Raw genomic sequence first — 18748 nt, forward strand, 5'->3', positions numbered from 1 at the left:
TCCTCTGTGTTGTGTTCAGGTGTCTGTCTGACAGTCCTCTGTGTTGTGTTCAGGTGTCTGTCTGCCAGTCCTCTGTGTTGTGTTCAGGTGTCTGTCTGCCAGTCCTCTGTGTTGTGTTCAGGTGTCTGTCTGCCAGTCCTCTGTGTTGTGTTTAGGTGTCTGTCTGACAGTCTTCTGTGTTGTGTTCAGGTGTCTGTCTGCCAGTCCTCTGTGTTGTGTTCAGGTGTCTGTCTGCCAGTCCTCTGTGTTGTGTTCAGGTGTCTTTCTGCCAGTCCTCTGTGTTGTGTTCAGGTGTCTTTCTGCCAGTCCTCTGTGTTGTGTTCAGGTGTCTGTCTGCCAGTCCTCTGTGTTGTGTTCAGGTGTCTTTCTGCCAGTCCTCTGTGTTCTGTTCAGGTGTCTTTCTGCCAGTCCTCTGTGTTGTGTTCAGGTGTCTGTCTGCCAGTCCTCTGTGTTGTGTTCAGGTGTCTGTCTGACAGTCCTCTGTGTTGTGTTCAGGTGTCTTTCTAACAGTCCTCTGTGTTGTGTTCAGGTAATAATAATAATAATAATACATTTTATTTGTAAAGCACCTTTCATTGCTAAAAGCAATCCTAAAGTGCTACAAGAGGCGTAATAGAAAGAAACAAAAGTTTAATCAAAGGCTTTTTTTAAAAGAAAGGTTTTTAGGCCTTTCTTAAAGGCTTCAGTGGTCTGTGGAGTCCTCAGGTGGTCTGTGGAGTCCTCAGGTGGTCTGTGGAGTCCTCGTGTGGTCTGGGAGTCCTCAGGTGGTCTGTGGAGTCCTCAGGTGGTCTGTGGAGTCCTCAGGTGGTCTGGGAGTCCTCAGGTGGTCTGTGGAGTCCTCGTGTGGTCTGGGAGTCCTCAGGTGGTCTGGGAGTCCTCAGGTGGTCTGGGAGTCCTCAGGTGGTCTGGGAGGGAATTCCACAGCAGCTGCACAGAAAGCCCGATCCCCCATGGTGCGGAGTTTGGTCCTGGGGGGGCGAAGCAGATGGTTTGTTGTGGATGGTTTGTTTTGGAGCGGAGGTTTTATGTGGAGGTTTGTGATGTGAGTAGTTATTTGAGGTATGAAGGAGCGTTCCCGTGGATGCACTGATGGGTGAGCAGTGAGATCTTGTATTCGATCCTGAATTAGACAGGAAGCCAGTGGAGGGAATGAAGGACAGGTGTGATGTGGTTGTACTTTCTCACCCTCATCAGGATCCTAGCGGCACTGTTCTGTACGTATTGGAGCTTCTGAAGGCTCCCGCTAGGAGTCCCGATGAGGAGAGCGTTGCAATAGTCGAGCCTTGAGGTGACGAAGGCATGGACCAGCTGTTCAGCATCTGACAGGAGTTTTGCAATGTTCCTGAGGTGGTAGTAGGAGGTTTTGCACAGGTGTTTGATGTGGGTGTCAAAGGTCAGATGTCGGTCAAATCTTACACCTGTCTTTCTGACGTGTTGTGTTCAGGTGTCTTTCTGACAGTCCTCTGTGTGTTGTGTTCAGGTGTCTTTCTGATAGTCCTCTGTGTGTTGTGTTCAGGTGTCTTTCTGACAGTCCTCTGTGTGTTGTGTTCAGGTGTCTTTCTGACAGTCCTCTGTGTGTTGTATTCAGGTGTCTTTCTGACAGTCCTCTGTGTTGTGTTCAGGTGTCTTTCTGACAAATTCAAATTCAAAAACGTTATCCTCATGTGCACATTAGCTACAGTGTAGACATGGTAATGAAAAACTTAAGACCCAGGCTCCTCCGACAATGGAACATGAATATATATAGAACATAAAACAAATAAATCAAATACAAATATTGAAAGAAATAACAGAATAGAAATAAAATAGTGCATACAACGGACTTTCATATTTTGTTGTATACTTTTATTGAGAATAGCAGTAGGGGTTTAATTACATTACATTCAAGATTTCAAAATTACACCAAACATGTACTTGCTCCAAAAATAATTAAATGAACTAATACGAACAAAAAGGAAAATACATTAAAGAAAAGATCTATGAAAAAACTAAAACAAACAAACAACAAAAACAAAGTAAATGTATCCTCAGATGTCCCTCGTGATGGAGCACAGAGTGTAGCTGACGCTCAAAGGTCCCTTATTATTGTTTTGTCCTTTTTGTGTGTTTAATGTATGCTTGAACTTTGTTTTATTTTGTAAAAATGATAAGGGTTGTCTTTCCGGAAGTCATGTGACCTCTTGCCCCGGATGTTTATATTGTGTTTGTGAGAGAGTAGAGGGCGGTAAAAGTGTAAACGATGTGATTCTACTGCTGGTCTACTAGGCAAACACGTTTTCACGGTGTTTCATGATTCTGCAAAGAAGAGAATAAACGTGATTGTGGACATCAGTTCGATGCCTAAAGTTCTTTCAAGACCAGAGTAGTTACAGTGTTCAAATCAGCTGTTCACACACACCCCAAAACCTTATAAACAACATTATCACACACTTCCTACTAAACTATCTCAACTGTGAAGAGGTATGTTCAGCTCATCTGAGAACAGCTCATGGTGTTCTTTATGTTATTTGGTGCCGTTATAATAAAATCAGCTGTTTTTTTACTGTAATAACAAACAAAAACATTTCATCAGACATTCATTTTACTTTATTTATTCCAAAGAAAAGAGATAACAATAATTGCTTTTGTGACTTATTCATAAAATGGTCTTGAGCCAATATCCAACATTTCCTATCTATTCAATAATTAGACAATACAATGTTAGATTTAGCACATAGTCATGTCAGGAAAGTACAAATGCTTCTCATTTCCTATGTTTTTCTTCTATGATATTACAGTTTCAAAGGCAGGTAATAGAGTTTTTAGAATTCATCAGATCATTTGTAGTCAAATTGGTTTGCTGTTTTAGTAGCAATGAAAACATTTACAGAAAAAAATGCATTGATCACAATCTGATAATAAAGTGTAAACAACGCCCACCCCCTAAAACACATCCATTTATAACATTACATGATATTGAACCTGATTTCAAATCAAAGGGTTGTTCTACTCAGTGTGATTGACAGGAGAGATGATCAGAGGGACAGAGTTTTTACCACCATTGTTCTTACAAGGACTAAAGAATGGGCAGAGTTTCTCTTTGAAGCAGCAGCCAGTGAAGGAGTAGATCAGAGCTGCAGCATAAACATCATAAAAGGAGACCAGACCCTCCTCATAATCCACAAACACCCCCACCTTCTGAGGCTGAGACTTCAGAGAGAGACGGACTGAAGGACTAGCAAGAGCTTTGTACTCATTTTCATTCCTCAACAATATCGTCCAGTAACCTTTCTGAGGAGACGCTGTGATCTTTCCCTTCCTGTTGATCAACTCTCTGACCACTCCTAAATCCCAGTCAGTCTTCCCTTTAACCTGAACCTCGTAGTAAAATCTTCCTGAAGAGAAACTCTGCTCTGCTAAGACACAAGCACAAGTATCAAATCTCTCTGGATTGTCTGGGAGATTCTTCCTCACACCACCATGTTTGACTTGTTTTCCATCAACAGACAGGATGAGTCTGGGTTGTGCTGTATCAGGATCAAGAGTCACCTCCACCTCATACTGCTGGACGCTCTTCAGCTCCACCTCAAGCAGCTTCTTCATCTGATTACTGAGCATCTCCTCCAGCTGAGTCACAGCTCTCCTCACAGTCCCCTCATATGAAGGTGGACGTACCCTGACTTCTGTCCAGTTCTTGGTGGGTGGAGCAGCGTTCAGGGACCTGAAGCCTTGGAGGAGGTGGAGCTGGTCTTCAGAGCGTGAGAGCTGCTCCACCTCAGAGCTTCTCTTCTTCAGCTCAGAGACTTCCTGTTCCAGCTCTTTGATGAAGCCTTCAGCCTGTTCCTCTGTCTCTCTCTGCTTCTCTTTGATGGTGTCCATGAGCTCGGCCTGGCTTCTCTCAACAGACTTCTTCAGAGCGGTGAAGACCTGAACACCATCTGCTATCTCTCTGTCTGCTCCTTCCTTACTGAGCTCCACTGAGCGATTCATCTCCTGAATCTTCAGTCGTCTCTTCTGGATCATCTGCTGAGTTTCAGCCTCTGTCTTCCCCAGCTCAGCCTTCTTTCCTTCATATCCTTCTTTCAGAGGAACAACATCATGTGTCTTGTGGTCTGAAACAGTGCAGAGCACGCAGACACACACCTGGTCGGTCTTACAGAACAGCTCCAGCAGTTTATCGTGCTTCACACACATCCTGCTTTCCAGGTTCTCCTCAGGGTTGATCAGCTGATGTTTCTTCAGGCCTGCTCTTGTCAGGTGAGTCTCACAGTAGGACTCCAGACACACCAGGCAGGACTTCAGGGCCTTCAGTCTGGTTCCAGTGCAGACGTCACAGGGAACTTCTCCTGGTTTGACAACTTGTCGCTCTGAGCTGCTGCTGCTGGCTTTCTGTTGAGCTGACTGTCTGAACTGAGCAGCCATCTCAGAGATGAAAGTGTTGACCAGCATTTCAGGTTTTGTGTGGAATAACTTTTTACAGTTGGGACACTGATAGGGGACTTTAGTATCCCAGTGTTGAGAGATGCAGGCTTTACAGAAGTTGTGTCCACATGGTGTGCTGACTGGATCAGTGAACACATCCAGACAGATGGAGCACAGAAACTGATCTTCAGTCAGCAGACAGCTGGCAGCAGACATGTCTTCACTCTGAGGACTAAAAACATATATTTTTAATAATTTGTTTATTTGGAATCAAACTGAGTGAAAGTGAATTAGAGCCCAGATGTGCTGAGAAAGTAAGAGATACCATCGAGATCTTTTTCTCAACACTAATAAATGAATCAAATATGATATTAAATTGTTCAGACTAAATCTTATTAGGAATAAATAACAAAGATTAACTTACAAACATTAATTTAAGCCAACTAGAATATATAGTTAAAAAGCACACAGGACCATGACAGGGGGAGTAAAAAGGTGCATGTGTTCAGGTACTGTACTTGTGTACTGAGATATTTCCACTTTTCCATTTAAATCTTTATTTGTACTTTTCCACAAAAATATCAGCAGGACCTAATGCACTTTTCACTCCAATAAATGAATTGTTCACAGGTAGTTTGTTACTGCAGATAGTACAAAAATAAATTAATCAACTAAATAGTGATTTAATAAAATTGCATCAATAATTATAAATCCAATAATATATTTGACTTTTAAAAAGGACATTATTCTTATTTATTTATGTTTTCAATTAATGATCGAGTACTTCCTACCCCGCTATAAATTGATGTACATGTATCCTCAATCATCATTGTGTTTATTATTACAGCCAAACCACTTCATTTTTCGTTCTGTTAATAAAGTCAAAGGCCTATGTATTCTTGTTTTTGCTCCTAAACGACCTTGCATGTGGCTCCTGTAAATCCCTTCTGCACTCTGTCTGCAGCTGGTCTACCTGCCTGGGTCGCTGTCAGTGACACAGGAAGGTTAGAGGAGATAACATCAGTATGAGTGAAGCACTTCAGACAGTCATGTCATGGATGCCTTAACGCCATTGTGTCCGACTCGTGACAAAGATAGTTAGTTTTATTTGTTGTCTTTTCATTGGCATTGACAACATGCTGCGTACATTTAACACTGTTTATTACACGGTTTCGTTGAATGCTTGATTCTGATTGGTCAATTGGGAAATTTCAGAGGTCAATATGACAGTAGTACAGACCGATGTTAAGCACTATAAAGACTAAAGAGGATCAAGAGAGAGAAAGAGGTTAAAAGATGGAGTGCTGGACGTCGGATACCAGAAGCAAACAGACAAGAAGTGAACACTAACAGGAACACGGTACGGGCTACAGACAGGAAGTGAACACTAACAGGAACACGGTACGGGCTACAGACAGGAAGTGAACACTAACAGGAACACGGTACGGGCTACAGACAGGAAGTGCACACTAATAGGAACACGGTACAGGCTACAGACAGGAAGTGAACACTAACAGGAACACGGTACGGGCTACAGACAGGAAGTGAACACTAACAGGAACACGGTATGGGCTACAGACAGGAAGTGAACACTAACAGGAACACAGTACGGGCTACAAACAGGAAGTGAACACTAACAGGAACACAGTATAGGCTACAGACAGGAAGTGAACACTAACAGGAACACTATGGGCAACAGACAGGAAGTGAACACTAACAGGAACACGGTATGGGCTACAGACAGGAAGTGAACACTAACAGGAGCACTGTATGGGCTAGAGACAGGAAGTGAACACTAACAGGAACACGGTATGGGCTACAGACAGGAAGTGAACACTGACAGGAGCACTGTATGGGCTACAGACAGGAAGTGAACACTAACAGGAACACGGTACAGGCTACAGACAGGAAGTGAACACTAACAGGAGCACTGTATGGGCTACAGACAGGAAGTGAACACTAACAGGAACACGGTACGGGCTACAGACAGGAAGTGAACACTAACAGGAGCACTGTATGGGCTACAGACAGGAAGTGAACACTAACAGGAACACGGTACGGGCTACAGACAGGAAGTGAACACTATCAGGAACACGGTATGGGCTACAGACAGGAAGTGAACACTAACAGGAACACGGTATGGGCTACAGACAGGAAGTGAACACTATCAGGAACACGGTATGGGCTACAGACAGGAAGTGAACACTAACAGGAGCACTGTATGGGCTACAGACAGGAAGTGAACACTAACAGGAACACGGTACGGGCTACAGACAGGAAGTGAACACTAACAGGAACACGGTACGGGCTACAGACACGAAGTGAACACTAACAGGAACACGGTACGGGCTACAGACAGGAAGTGAACACTAACAGGAACAAGGTATGGGCTACAGACAGGAAGTAAACACTAACAGGAACACGGTATGGGCTACATACAGGAAGTGAACACTAACAGGAACACTGTATGGGCTACAGACAGGAAGTGAACACTAACAGGAACACGGTACGGCTACTAGACAGGAAGTGAACACTAACAGGAACAAGGTATTGGGCTACAGACAGGAAGTGAACACTAACAGGAACACGGTATAGGGCTACAGACAGGAAGTGAACACTAACAGGAACACGGTACGGGCTACAGACAGGAAGGGAACACTAACAGGAACTAGGTTGGGCTACAGACAGGAAGTGAACACTAACAGGAACACGGTATGGGCTACAGACAGGAAGTGAACACTAACAGGAACACGGTATGGGCTACAGACAGGAAGTGAACACTAACAGGAACCACGGTATGGGCTACAGACAGGAAGTGAACACTAACAGGAACACGGTATGGGCTACAGACAGGAAGTGAACACATACAGGAACACGGTATGGGCTACAGACAGGAAGTGAACACTAACAGGAACACGGTACGGGCTACAGACAGGAAGTGAACACTAACAGGAACAAGGTTTGGGCTACAGACAGGAAGTGAACACTAACAGGAACACGGTATGGGCTACAGACAGGAAGTGAACACTAACAGGAACACGGTATGGGCTACAGACAGGAAGTGAACACTAACAGGAACAAGGTTTGGGGCTACAGACAGGAAGTGAACACTAACAGGAACACGGTATGGCTACAGACAGGAAGTGAACACTAACCAGGAACACGGTATGGGCTACAGACAGGAAGTGAACACACTAACAGGAACACGGTATGGGCTACAGACAGGAAGTGAACACTAACAGAACTTATGGGCTACAGGACAGGAAGTGAACACTAACAGGAACACGGTATGGGCTACAGACAGGAAGGAACACTAACAGGAACACGGTATGGGCTACAGACAGGAAGTGAACACTAACAGGAACACGGTATGGGCTACAGACAGGAAGTGAACACTAACAGGAACACGGTACGGGCTACAGACAGGAAGTGAACACTAACAGGAACACGGTACGGGCTACAGACAGGAAGTGAACACTAACAGGAACAAGGTTTGGGCTACAGACAGGAAGTGAACACTAACAGGAACACGGTATGGGCTACAGACAGGAAGTGAACACTAACAGGAACACGGTACGGGCTACAGACAGGAAGTGAACACTAACAGGAACAAGGTTTGGGCTACAGACAGGAAGTGAACACTAACAGGAACACGGCATGGGCTTACAGACAGGAAGTGAACACTAACAGGAACACGGTATGGGCTACGGACAGGAAGTGAACACACTAACAGGAACACGGTATGGGCTACAGACAGGAAGTGAACACTAACAGGAACACGGTACGGGCTACAGACGGGAAGTGAACACTAACAGGAACAAGGTTTGGGCTACAGACAGGAAAGTGAACACTAACAGGAACACGGTACGGGCTACAGACAGGAAGTGAACACTAACAGGAACACGGTATGGGCTACAGACAGGAAGTGAACACTAACAGGAACACGGTACGGGCTACAGACAGGAAGTGAACACTAACAGGAACACGGTATGGGCTACAGACAGGAAGTGAACACTAACAGGAACACGGTACGGGCTACAGACAGGAAGTGAACACTAACAGGAACACGGTATGGGCTACAGACAGGAAGTGAACACTAACAGGAACACGGAAGTGAACACTAACAGGAACACGGTATGGGCTACAGACAGGAAGTGAACACTAACAGGAACACGGTACGGGCTACAGACAGGAAGTGAACACTAACAGGAACACGGTATGGGCTACAGACAGGAAGTGAACACTAACAGGAACACGGTACGGGCTACAGACAGGAAGTGAACACTAACAGGAACACGGTAAGGGCTACAGACAGGAAGTGAACACTAACAGGAACACGGTAAGGGCTACAGACAGGAAGTGAACACTATCAGGAACACGGTATGGGCTACAGACAGGAAGTGAACACTAACAGGAACACGGTATGGGCTACAGACAGGAAGTGAACACTAACAGGAACACGGTACGGGCTACAGACACGAAGTGAACACTAACAGGAACACGGTACGGGCTACAGACAGGAAGTGAACACTAACAGGAACAAGGTATGGGCTACAGACAGGAAGTAAACACTAACAGGAACACGGTATGGGCTACAGACAGGAAGTGAACACTAACAGGAACACTGTATGGGCTACAGACAGGAAGTGAACACTAACAGGAACACGGTACGGGCTATAGACAGGAAGTGAACACTAACAGGAACAAGGTTTGGGCTACAGACAGGAAGTGAACACTAACAGGAACACGGTATGGGCTACAGACAGGAAGTGAACACTAACAGGAACACGGTACGGGCTACAGACAGGAAGGGAACACTAACAGGAACAAGGTTTGGGCTACAGACAGGAAGTGAACACTAACAGGAACACGGTATGGGCTACAGACAGGAAGTGAACACTAACAGGAACACGGTATGGGCTACAGACAGGAAGTGAACACTAACAGGAACACGGTATGGGCTACAGACAGGAAGTGAACACTAACAGGAACACGGTATGGGCTACAGACAGGAAGTGAACACTAACAGGAACACGGTACGGGCTACAGACAGGAAGTGAACACTAACAGGAACACGGTACGGGCTACAGACAGGAAGTGAACACTAACAGGAACAAGGTTTGGGCTACAGACAGGAAGTGAACACTAACAGGAACACGGTATGGGCTACAGACAGGAAGTGAACACTAACAGGAACACGGTACGGGCTACAGACAGGAAGTGAACACTAACAGGAACAAGGTTTGGGCTACAGACAGGAAGTGAACACTAACAGGAACACGGTATGGGCTACAGACAGGAAGTGAACACTAACAGGAACACGGTATGGGCTACGGACAGGAAGTGAACACACTAACAGGAACACGGTATGGGCTACAGACAGGAAGTGAACACTAACAGGAACACGGTACGGGCTACAGACGGGAAGTGAACACTAACAGGAACAAGGTTTGGGCTACAGACAGGAAGTGAACACTAACAGGAACACGGTACGGGCTACAGACAGGAAGTGAACACTAACAGGAACACGGTATGGGCTACAGACAGGAAGTGAACACTAACAGGAACACGGTACGGGCTACAGACAGGAAGTGAACACTAACAGGAACACGGTATGGGCTACAGACAGGAAGTGAACACTAACAGGAACACGGTACGGGCTACAGACAGGAAGTGAACACTAACAGGAACACGGTATGGGCTACAGACAGGAAGTGAACACTAACAGGAACACGGAAGTGAACACTAACAGGAACACGGTATGGGCTACAGACAGGAAGTGAACACTAACAGGAACACGGTACGGGCTACAGACAGGAAGTGAACACTAACAGGAACACGGTATGGGCTACAGACAGGAAGTGAACACTAACAGGAACACGGTACGGGCTACAGACAGGAAGTGAACACTAACAGGAACACGGTAAGGGCTACAGACAGGAAGTGAACACTAACAGGAACACGGTAAGGGCTACAGACAGGAAGTGAACACTATCAGGAACACGGTATGGGCTACAGACAGGAAGTGAACACTAACAGGAACACGGTATGGGCTACAGACAGGAAGTGAACACTAACAGGAACACGGTAAGCGCTCTGTAGTGTTTAAGGACTTGTTTGTGGAAACTGTCAACAGACTTGGATCAGAGCTGCCTTCATTTTAAATTCACTTGTCGGAGGTCCAGACGTTGGTGCTCCGTGGAGCGGAGTTTACTTTCTTAGAGGAAGCTATACAATAATTTTCAAGTCAATAAAATCAGTTCGATTAATATTGGGGTTTAGTCGGTAGTTTGTTTTTTACTTTGACGTCACTAACTCCAACTTCCATACTGATTGTCCCTTTCATTTGTAAATAACTTTAATCATACTCAGTTTATTATTTCTCATTTGGTGTGCATCTCTTTTTCTGGGGCCAACAAACCGGTTGTAACCATGGTAACCAGCATTTAAATGTATCGCCCTATAAAAACATGTGGCTGAACAAGTCCGACTGGTCTGCAGTGTGAGCTTGTTGAACACAGATAAAAACAGCGTTCAGTTTTAAAGTACATCTGAAAGCTTTTCATTTAGTTAAGCAAGAGTCAGCGAGCTCTCGGTTTCCTGTCAACGCCACCATTTCAGAATAGTTCCAAAGATTAGACTGTGTTTTTTTAATAGTATAAAGTTTAATAGAGATGTTTTAAGACTAAACAAGAGTAGTTTGATCACTCTTCTCTCTGTAGTTTTACATCGTTCATTAAGGCTGTCTGACTGATCCCTGTCTGCTGAAAGTCACTTTAAAAACTAACGTTTGTATTCCAGCTGCTTGTTGGTTATTAAACTAATAGTAAAAACACATTTAGACTAAACTTAACTAATCATATGCCTTTTTGCTGTAATATCATCTGGAGCTTGATGGTTCTTGTTAACATCACAATTGTGTACATGTGTAAGGTCCTAAATACATTCAATAGAAAACCATTAAAAACACAATGTGTCCATCTCCATTACTGTCACATCATGCATTTATTCATGTGATAAAACTGCTGCCATGCTGCTTATTCTGCTATTAGAGTCAAATTATATTTAAAGAAGGCTAAATGTTTTTAAATGCCACTTTAATATTCCTGCTGCGGCCCTGAGTGGCACTTCCTGTCTGGGCAGAGCTGAGGCTTTGAGTTCATACAGCAAACAGGTCTGGAAATGAGCTTAAGCTAATGCTAGCTGTGACTGTGTTCTCTCTAACCCTCGCTAGCCGAGTTCAGTCACTGTGTTTGGTTTTACCTCTGCTTTGTACTCGAGGCTCAATGGACACACTTTTACCTTAAATGTTACATTTCTATGGCCTAAAACTTGATATCTGATAAAAACAGATCCACAACCCTCAGATTCTGATGAAACCAAACCTTGTTCAAATATGTAGTGAGTCTCTGTAGTGAACTCACCAGTGTTTCAGAGGTTCTGCTGTTGTTGAGAAGAAGCTGCTGGATTCAGTTGTTTCTTCAGAGAAACAGAGACGCTGTCTGGACCGCAGCTCTGCTCACACTAACTTTACCTTTCCATTTCTGTGAAGTTATAACTCTCCTGTTTCAGTGTTGCTCCTCCTCTCAGTTGCCCGTCGCGAAGAGGGAGTGGAGGAGGAAATATTCAAATAATTTCATGAAGCTCAGCTCAAGTTCAAGCGGGAAGACTGGGAATGCATGAATTTACTCCACAGCTGCATGTAGTCAGATCATTATGGGCATCATCTTTGAACCAATTACATTTCACCTCAATCTCCAGCAGCCAATCATCATGCTGCAGTCAAACTTTAAAATGGTTCTCCTGCAGTCAGCTATGATTTCAGGCATTTATACTGCGGCCCACCTCCACCCCATCCACCTCCAGTGCCAGGAGAGCTAATCCAAAAACCACATCTCCTCCAATCCAGATCTTCAGCATCCTCTTCATCCCTCCTCCTCATCACACTTCCTCTTCATCCCTCCTCCTCCCCAAATCCAGATCTTGAGCATCCTCTTCATCCCTCCTCCTCTTCAAATCCAGATCTTCAACATCCCCACCAGTGTCTAGACCCCGGGGGGGAACCAAAGACTATTAACATTTCTATCATTTGGCGCGTGTGTCAATAAATGTTCTTTAACCCAAAAAAGACTTTCCTGATTGAACTGAAGTAGAAGATCTAATACCACACTGAAAATATTCCTATATATATTTTATCGTGCAGTAAAATGTTGAGTCAGTGCTTTGCTGAAGAGTAACTCAAGCTAGTGGAGTAGAAATATAAGGTTGTATAGATAATGAAAAAGCAAGGTACAAGTAACTCAAATGTACTTGAATAGCAATTGAGAAACAGTTCTTAGTTTAAATATTTCAACCACTGAAAAATACTCAATCACAAGTGAAAGTTCTGCATTTAAAATGTCACTTGAAGTAGGCTACAGGATTGTATTTTTGGATAATTATACCTGATATAATAATATTTAAGCGGTACTTTAATAATGAAAATAATCTCTCTTCAGGTGTCTATCTGCCAGTCCTCTGTGTTGTGTTCAGGTGTCTGTCTGACAGTCCTCTGTGTTGTGTTCAGGTGTCTGTCTGACAGTCCTCTGTGTTGTGTTCAGGTGTCTGTCTGACAGTCCTCTGTGTTGTGTTCAGGTGTCTGTCTGCCAGTCCTCTGTGTTGTGTTCAGGTGTCTGTCTGCCAGTCCTCTGTGTTGTGTTCAGGTGTCTGTCTGCCAGTCCTCTGTGTTGTGTTCAGGTGTCTGTCGGCCAGTCCTCTGTGTTGTGTTCAGGTGTCTGTCTGCCAGTCCTCTGTGTTGTGTTCAGGTGTCTGTCTGACAGTTGTTGGAGATTTGGAGGGATAACTGGTCCGCTTTTCAAATCTCCGCGCGTTCCTATGAAGCTGGTTATAATACAGGAAGGAATCCATATCTACAAAGTAACCGTTAACAATAATCTACTTTAATGGCAATATGACAATTTAATACAATCATTACAATACAACATGATATATTACAGTTATATTGCAATGCTTAAGGAGTAATGCCGGCTTACTCCTGCTCTAGTCCGCATACTGCAGAGCTACTTTCACCCGAGCGCAGCATGTGAAGAAGAGGCCGAACGCCAGGGATCCACCGGAGATATACCAGAGTAAGAAGGAGGGGTTTGGTGTTAGGTCAGCTGGTCATCTTTTCAGGTCATCTCATTGGGAGACGCAACGCAGCAGGAAACCAAACAGGCTCACTTTACAACAAAAGGTCTCAAGGCCTGCATACCTACACCTCCCCCACAGAGCCATAAAACCCTGTTTACTCCAACCAGCCCAGAATGTTTATAGCCATTTGTAGTCCTTACATTTATGAAAGGATATAAAACAGAGAAATCAATATAAAACACAAACACAGGTATTGTTTGAACAGTATTCACTTAACTGCTACTATTGTTAAGCACCAGAGAAACCCAAGAGACCTCTCTTAACCTCACAAACACTGCAGCTAGATCTAAGTTGAATGCAAATCAGGACATGCTCTCCCCTTCCCCCATCTTCCTTTGTCCTCAAAAACACATGTCAACAGGCCCCAAATGCAGCTCACAGTTTTACCCAAATTATTCTCATTTTAAGCTTATCCATAGTTTGCTAACATGAATAAATACAAATATAACTCTACAAATCCCCCTTTTTATCTCCTTCTCCAGAGATAAACTTAGACAAGGCATTTTGAAATATACCCACGGTCATTCTTTTCTACTGTGTCCGTAAATCCATCCGAAGCTGGTATTCAGAGTACTTGAAACCTTCATGGAGACCGAACACCACTTTCCATCGCAGTGAAGGAACCATGAGGGGGTAGCTGAGTGCTAGAATCATCAGCCCCCCCCCCCCCCGAGGAATAGCCCACAAGGACAGCTAATAGGGAGGGGGAGATGCAGCTTTCCCTTCACGGGTAGAACTGATCAGAGCAAAGTAGACTCCTCTGCTGCGCCGTCCTGGCTTGCCGTGTCTTTGTCTCCCCAAATCCGCTGACAGCAGCTTCTGGGCTGCCTGCTAGAGAGATGTCTTCCTCCTCCTCGTCCCGCTGATGGCGGCTTCCGGGTCGATGCTGTAGAGATGTCTCCAGGGTCCTCCTTCTCCGGCCCGCTGATGATGCCTCCCGGGTCGTCTGCTGTAAGGATGTCTCCAGGGTCCTGCTCCTCCAGTCTGCTGCTTCCGAGTAGTCCACGTCTGTCAGGGCCACGTCCGTCCTGATGTCGTCCCCTGGTCCTAGTAGGTGGTTTCCCCGCCGCACACTGGCTCCCGTGGTACGAGCTGTCCCCCTTTTCTCCCAGGCAGACGGCATAAGAGGTCCGCTGGGTCACTCGGTCGGGGTCGGAGAGCCTGGGGTTGAGCCACTTTGTCCTCGTGCTTCTCGGGTCCCCCTTTTGGCGCCGGTGACCTGTGTGGAGAAATCTGATACAACTCCCTCAAGCCTACGCTCAGCTGTTTTGACCCACTTGGAGCCTGTTGGTGGGGTGTCTTGAAACAACAGCCGTCTGTGAACAGGTTTTCCAAATTAATTGTAGACCTCCTATCTGCCAGTACAGCTTCAGAATCTTAATACTTGGATTGTGCCAACTAAATAAGAACCCCAACATCTTTAGGTAAACTAAATAACATATTTCAATAGCTCTGAATTTCTGACAAGCATCTGTGTTTATTTTTAAATGAAATCCTATTTAAAATCCAAATCTAATATGAACTGCTAATGTTTCTGGTAAAGAAACCCACTAATGTTATGGATTCAAAAACAACCAAAATCACGATGCTAACAAAGTGAATGATTTCCTGGTGATACTGCTTCTACCTGTCAGTGCTTAGATATTATCACGCTGAAAAAATGAATACAGAATTCCAACAAACTGTCATCAAATGTCTTTCTATTATAAATTTAGATTAAATGTATATCCCTATAATGACCTAAATAATAAAGTATATGGCTCTTACTTCTTTACCAGGCTAGTTACAGGATGTTGTCTAAATTAAATTCTGTCTCAATACACTACTATGTTTTAGCTTTAACTGTAATATGTTCTTTCTACATTTCAAACCTCAGTTGCTCTAATGTCTGTTAAAATATTACAAAATTGTTTCATTATCACAGGTCAACTTCTTCGGTTTCACAGTAGCCCCTTGGCCACTGCTTCTTTGTTACCTGCTATAATTCAAATCAATATTTAGAAACATCTCAACATTCATCAAACAGTATCTTATCCCCAGATATGGAGCAGGTTAATTACATTCAATGCTCAATCCTTAAAAAATGTAAATTGTGAATTTTACAGCCATGTTGACATTTATACATTATACTTACTCACTCCCCCTTTTTACACATGAAATAATGTGTAACAAAAGCCTGTAATGGGAGGGGAACAAAAACTGTCAGGTAATTGGTTAGGAACATAACGAACATTATTATCATTATTTCCACAGTGAACACTTCAGTGAAAAGAAGTGTTCCTCTCCGTCCTTCAGGCCTAAAAGAAACAGAATCTTCAGCTTTTACATTTGCAAACCGCCAACTCATGTGAGAGGAAAATATCACATGTGCGGTTTCCCCTTTTTGTGGAATTTTTAGGAAACCTCTCGTTTCCCTTGGAGCTCCAAAATAATATGTTAGTCCAAAAACATGCTTGGTTAGTTATTGTTTTAGAATCATGCAGTTACACTGATCACATGCCGGCATTCATTCACACTCACACTGTCTGGTTGTCATGTCAAGTTTGGTCAGGTTCACCCCAGAGTCAGTCATCCACAGTGCCTTGTCAAGTTACACTGTCGGTCAGGGTCAAAGGTCAGTTGGTCTCCGTCTTTTTTGGCCATGTGTCGTGCTCTGCAGAGACTTTGACATTTCAGCATAGGCCAGTATCCTTTGTCTACAAAAATATGTCACGATTTCAACTATAATTTTCAAGATGATTCTCACTTGTCATTGGGACTTCCGCCTCCCACTTTTCCTGAAACTTGGTACAAAACTCACTTCCTTCGAGTACCACTACTAATTAAAATGTCTAATGATCTATTTCAGAAACTTTTGTACAATAACTATTATCTTGAGTCAAAACATTACTAGGATCTGTGTCGCTCTGCATTTCATAGCTCATTATAATTCTGGTCTACTTAAAAAACGATGTTAAACTCTTTAGCAGTGTGTGGAACCTGGGTGTCTGAACATGCAACAATTACTCCCTCCTTTATCAAGGATTTAAAACCGAAGTCTGGTAATAACTATGCCACAATGGTGAAATCAACACTTTAGATTGGAATTTAATATGTGGCTTGGCACTAGCCATTAATACAAACAAAGATTTGTCCTATAGAGTGGTTCCTAAAACTATCCTTTTAATGGTGATCAATATTGTAACCAATGAGATCACTACTTTATTCACACGTGAATAAAAATGTCTTAAAGAATGAATTGTTAACATGATGAAAATATTGAAGAATATGGTTATACTCTGTCAGTGTGTTTTAGGATGATTATCATTTTACTTTAATAGTTTCCTCTTTACTGCTATTTTTAATTTACCAAATGATTAATAAATCTTTCTGTCTTTACGTATTTATGAAGTTAATTCAAGTTATTTAAATGTGCGTTTCGTGAATAAGTGTGTTTATGTGTAACTCACTCATTCCCGTTCTCCTTTCCTCCTCCCCTGGTTTTCTCAAGCCGTGACCCCGGCCTCCTCACTTCTAATCGACCATGCCAACTCCTCTGATTCTGTCTTCTCTTCAGTCCATCAGCTGTTGAATCCATCCACTGTAACTTTTGTAGGCAGCCATTGGCCCAGTCACATCTGCAGCCCCATCATGCCACTGTTGTTGCACTCCTCCTTTACAGTCTCTCTGCTGTTTTTATGGAGGGCGGATTCTGCTCTCATGTCTATTGTGCCAAATCTCGCAGCGCAGTTTGGAACTTCATGTCCTGTTTGAGGGACCGATGAGAGTATCTCTCTGTATGTCAGCATGCTGGTTTGGTTCTGGATGCCACAGGTGGAGATAGTTCTGGCTGCAGTCTTGATGTAGTCTTGTTGTTGTTGTTGGTTCAGCTCTGGTTCTCTGTCTGTACGATGGAGAAGGAGGAGTCTCCTGTTGGGTTAGGTCTCGTTGTCTGCTTGGAGGGTCGGGATCAAAGCCTTTCTAACTCAGAGGGGGAGTCCAGGTCCCGGTACACATTACCTATAAGAAGTCTAGTACACTGATGTTAAATAAATCTAACCCTTTCCACTCTGTCTCTTTCTAATCATACTATCTGTCTTAGTTGTTAAATGCCATCTAAACAACATAATTAATGTCTACTTATGATATTACAAAAACTCACTCCAAAAATTGTTTCATCCATTGTTACATATTTACCCAACACAACTCTGAAATACTTACATGTTTCCAGCATCACATATTCCACACACTATGAAAGAACATCTCCATATCTTCTCTCATTTTAAATCCCACTGTTACTTCGAACAATAGTAAACCTGCAGAGCACACCAATCGGATCACAGTAATGAAATTTGAATCAAGTGTAGGCCTATGTCTTCTTTCTGAACATTTATTTATATTGTCTACATTTGCAAACAGTTCGAGTGTAAAATGTGTTTTGCACAATGTATTTACACTCTACAGATTCTTGAGTTTACTCATCTCCTGGTGCTGTCGTTGTAAAAAATGTTCAATCCCTTATTGTTTTGTACCAGTTTACCAAACAATACCGGCCAGCAATGTAATGATTAAACTCTAAGCTCGCATAAGTTTCAAGGGTGTGATACCCCCTTTCAGCCACTAGATGGCAGCAGCAGAAGTTTCAAGGGTGTGATACCCCCTTTCAGCCACTAGATGGCAGCAGCAGAAGTTTCAAGGGTGTGATACCCCCTTTCAGCCACTAGATGGCAGCAGAACGCTCTACCTTGGTTTAATATATAACAGACCTCTGGCTTTAAGCTTTTAGCATTGGTCTGTTATTTAAACCCCAGTTTTAAACGGCGACTCGATCTGATATATCGAGTTTTCAGGTTTTGCCGTGCAGGATTCAAACCTCGCATTCACACAAACTGCACCATTTCTACGCCACTCAGGAATAAACACCTGCAGATCCGCGCCAAACTGCTCTATTTCACGTCACGCAGGACTTTCGTCTACCTGTCGATCCACGTTTACGTTTTGTATATAACTTTCCTAACATAGTAAAATATGCATTGTATATTCCATTTAAACTATAAAAACACTGTGAAACGCCTACAGACAATCCTAAAGTTTTAGCGTATCCAATTACAGACAGGCGACTTTCATCGTCTGCTTACCTTATTTGCAAAGTTGCAGAGTCCTGCTGATTGTCTGA

At 43.5% G+C, this 18748-nt stretch overlaps 1 protein-coding gene across 3 annotated transcripts; it reads right to left on the reverse strand.

Annotated features, from left to right (window-relative positions):
• Positions 1-1836: 1836 nt before the first annotated feature.
• Positions 1837-12494, reverse strand: LOC117546539 (E3 ubiquitin-protein ligase TRIM39-like). 3 transcript variants are annotated; one of them, XM_034216755.1, is made up of 2 exons: positions 11826-12494; positions 1837-4619 (listed from the first exon to the last, which is right to left on the reverse strand). In XM_034216755.1, the coding sequence occupies exon 2, from the start codon at positions 4615-4617 to the stop codon at positions 2986-2988; it is 1632 nt and encodes a 543-aa protein (XP_034072646.1). In that variant the 5' UTR covers positions 4618-4619; positions 11826-12494; the 3' UTR covers positions 1837-2985. The 3 variants fall into 3 exon arrangements, with proteins under 3 accessions (XP_034072646.1, XP_034072645.1, XP_034072644.1); XM_034216754.1 differs by having other exon boundaries at positions 1837-4626; XM_034216753.1 differs by having other exon boundaries at positions 1837-4633.
• Between the last annotated feature and the right edge of the window lie 6254 nt (positions 12495-18748).

This window comes from Gymnodraco acuticeps, unplaced genomic scaffold (genome assembly GCF_902827175.1).
Source record: "Gymnodraco acuticeps unplaced genomic scaffold, fGymAcu1.1, whole genome shotgun sequence".
NCBI classification, from domain to species: Eukaryota; Metazoa; Chordata; class Actinopteri; order Perciformes; family Bathydraconidae; genus Gymnodraco; species Gymnodraco acuticeps.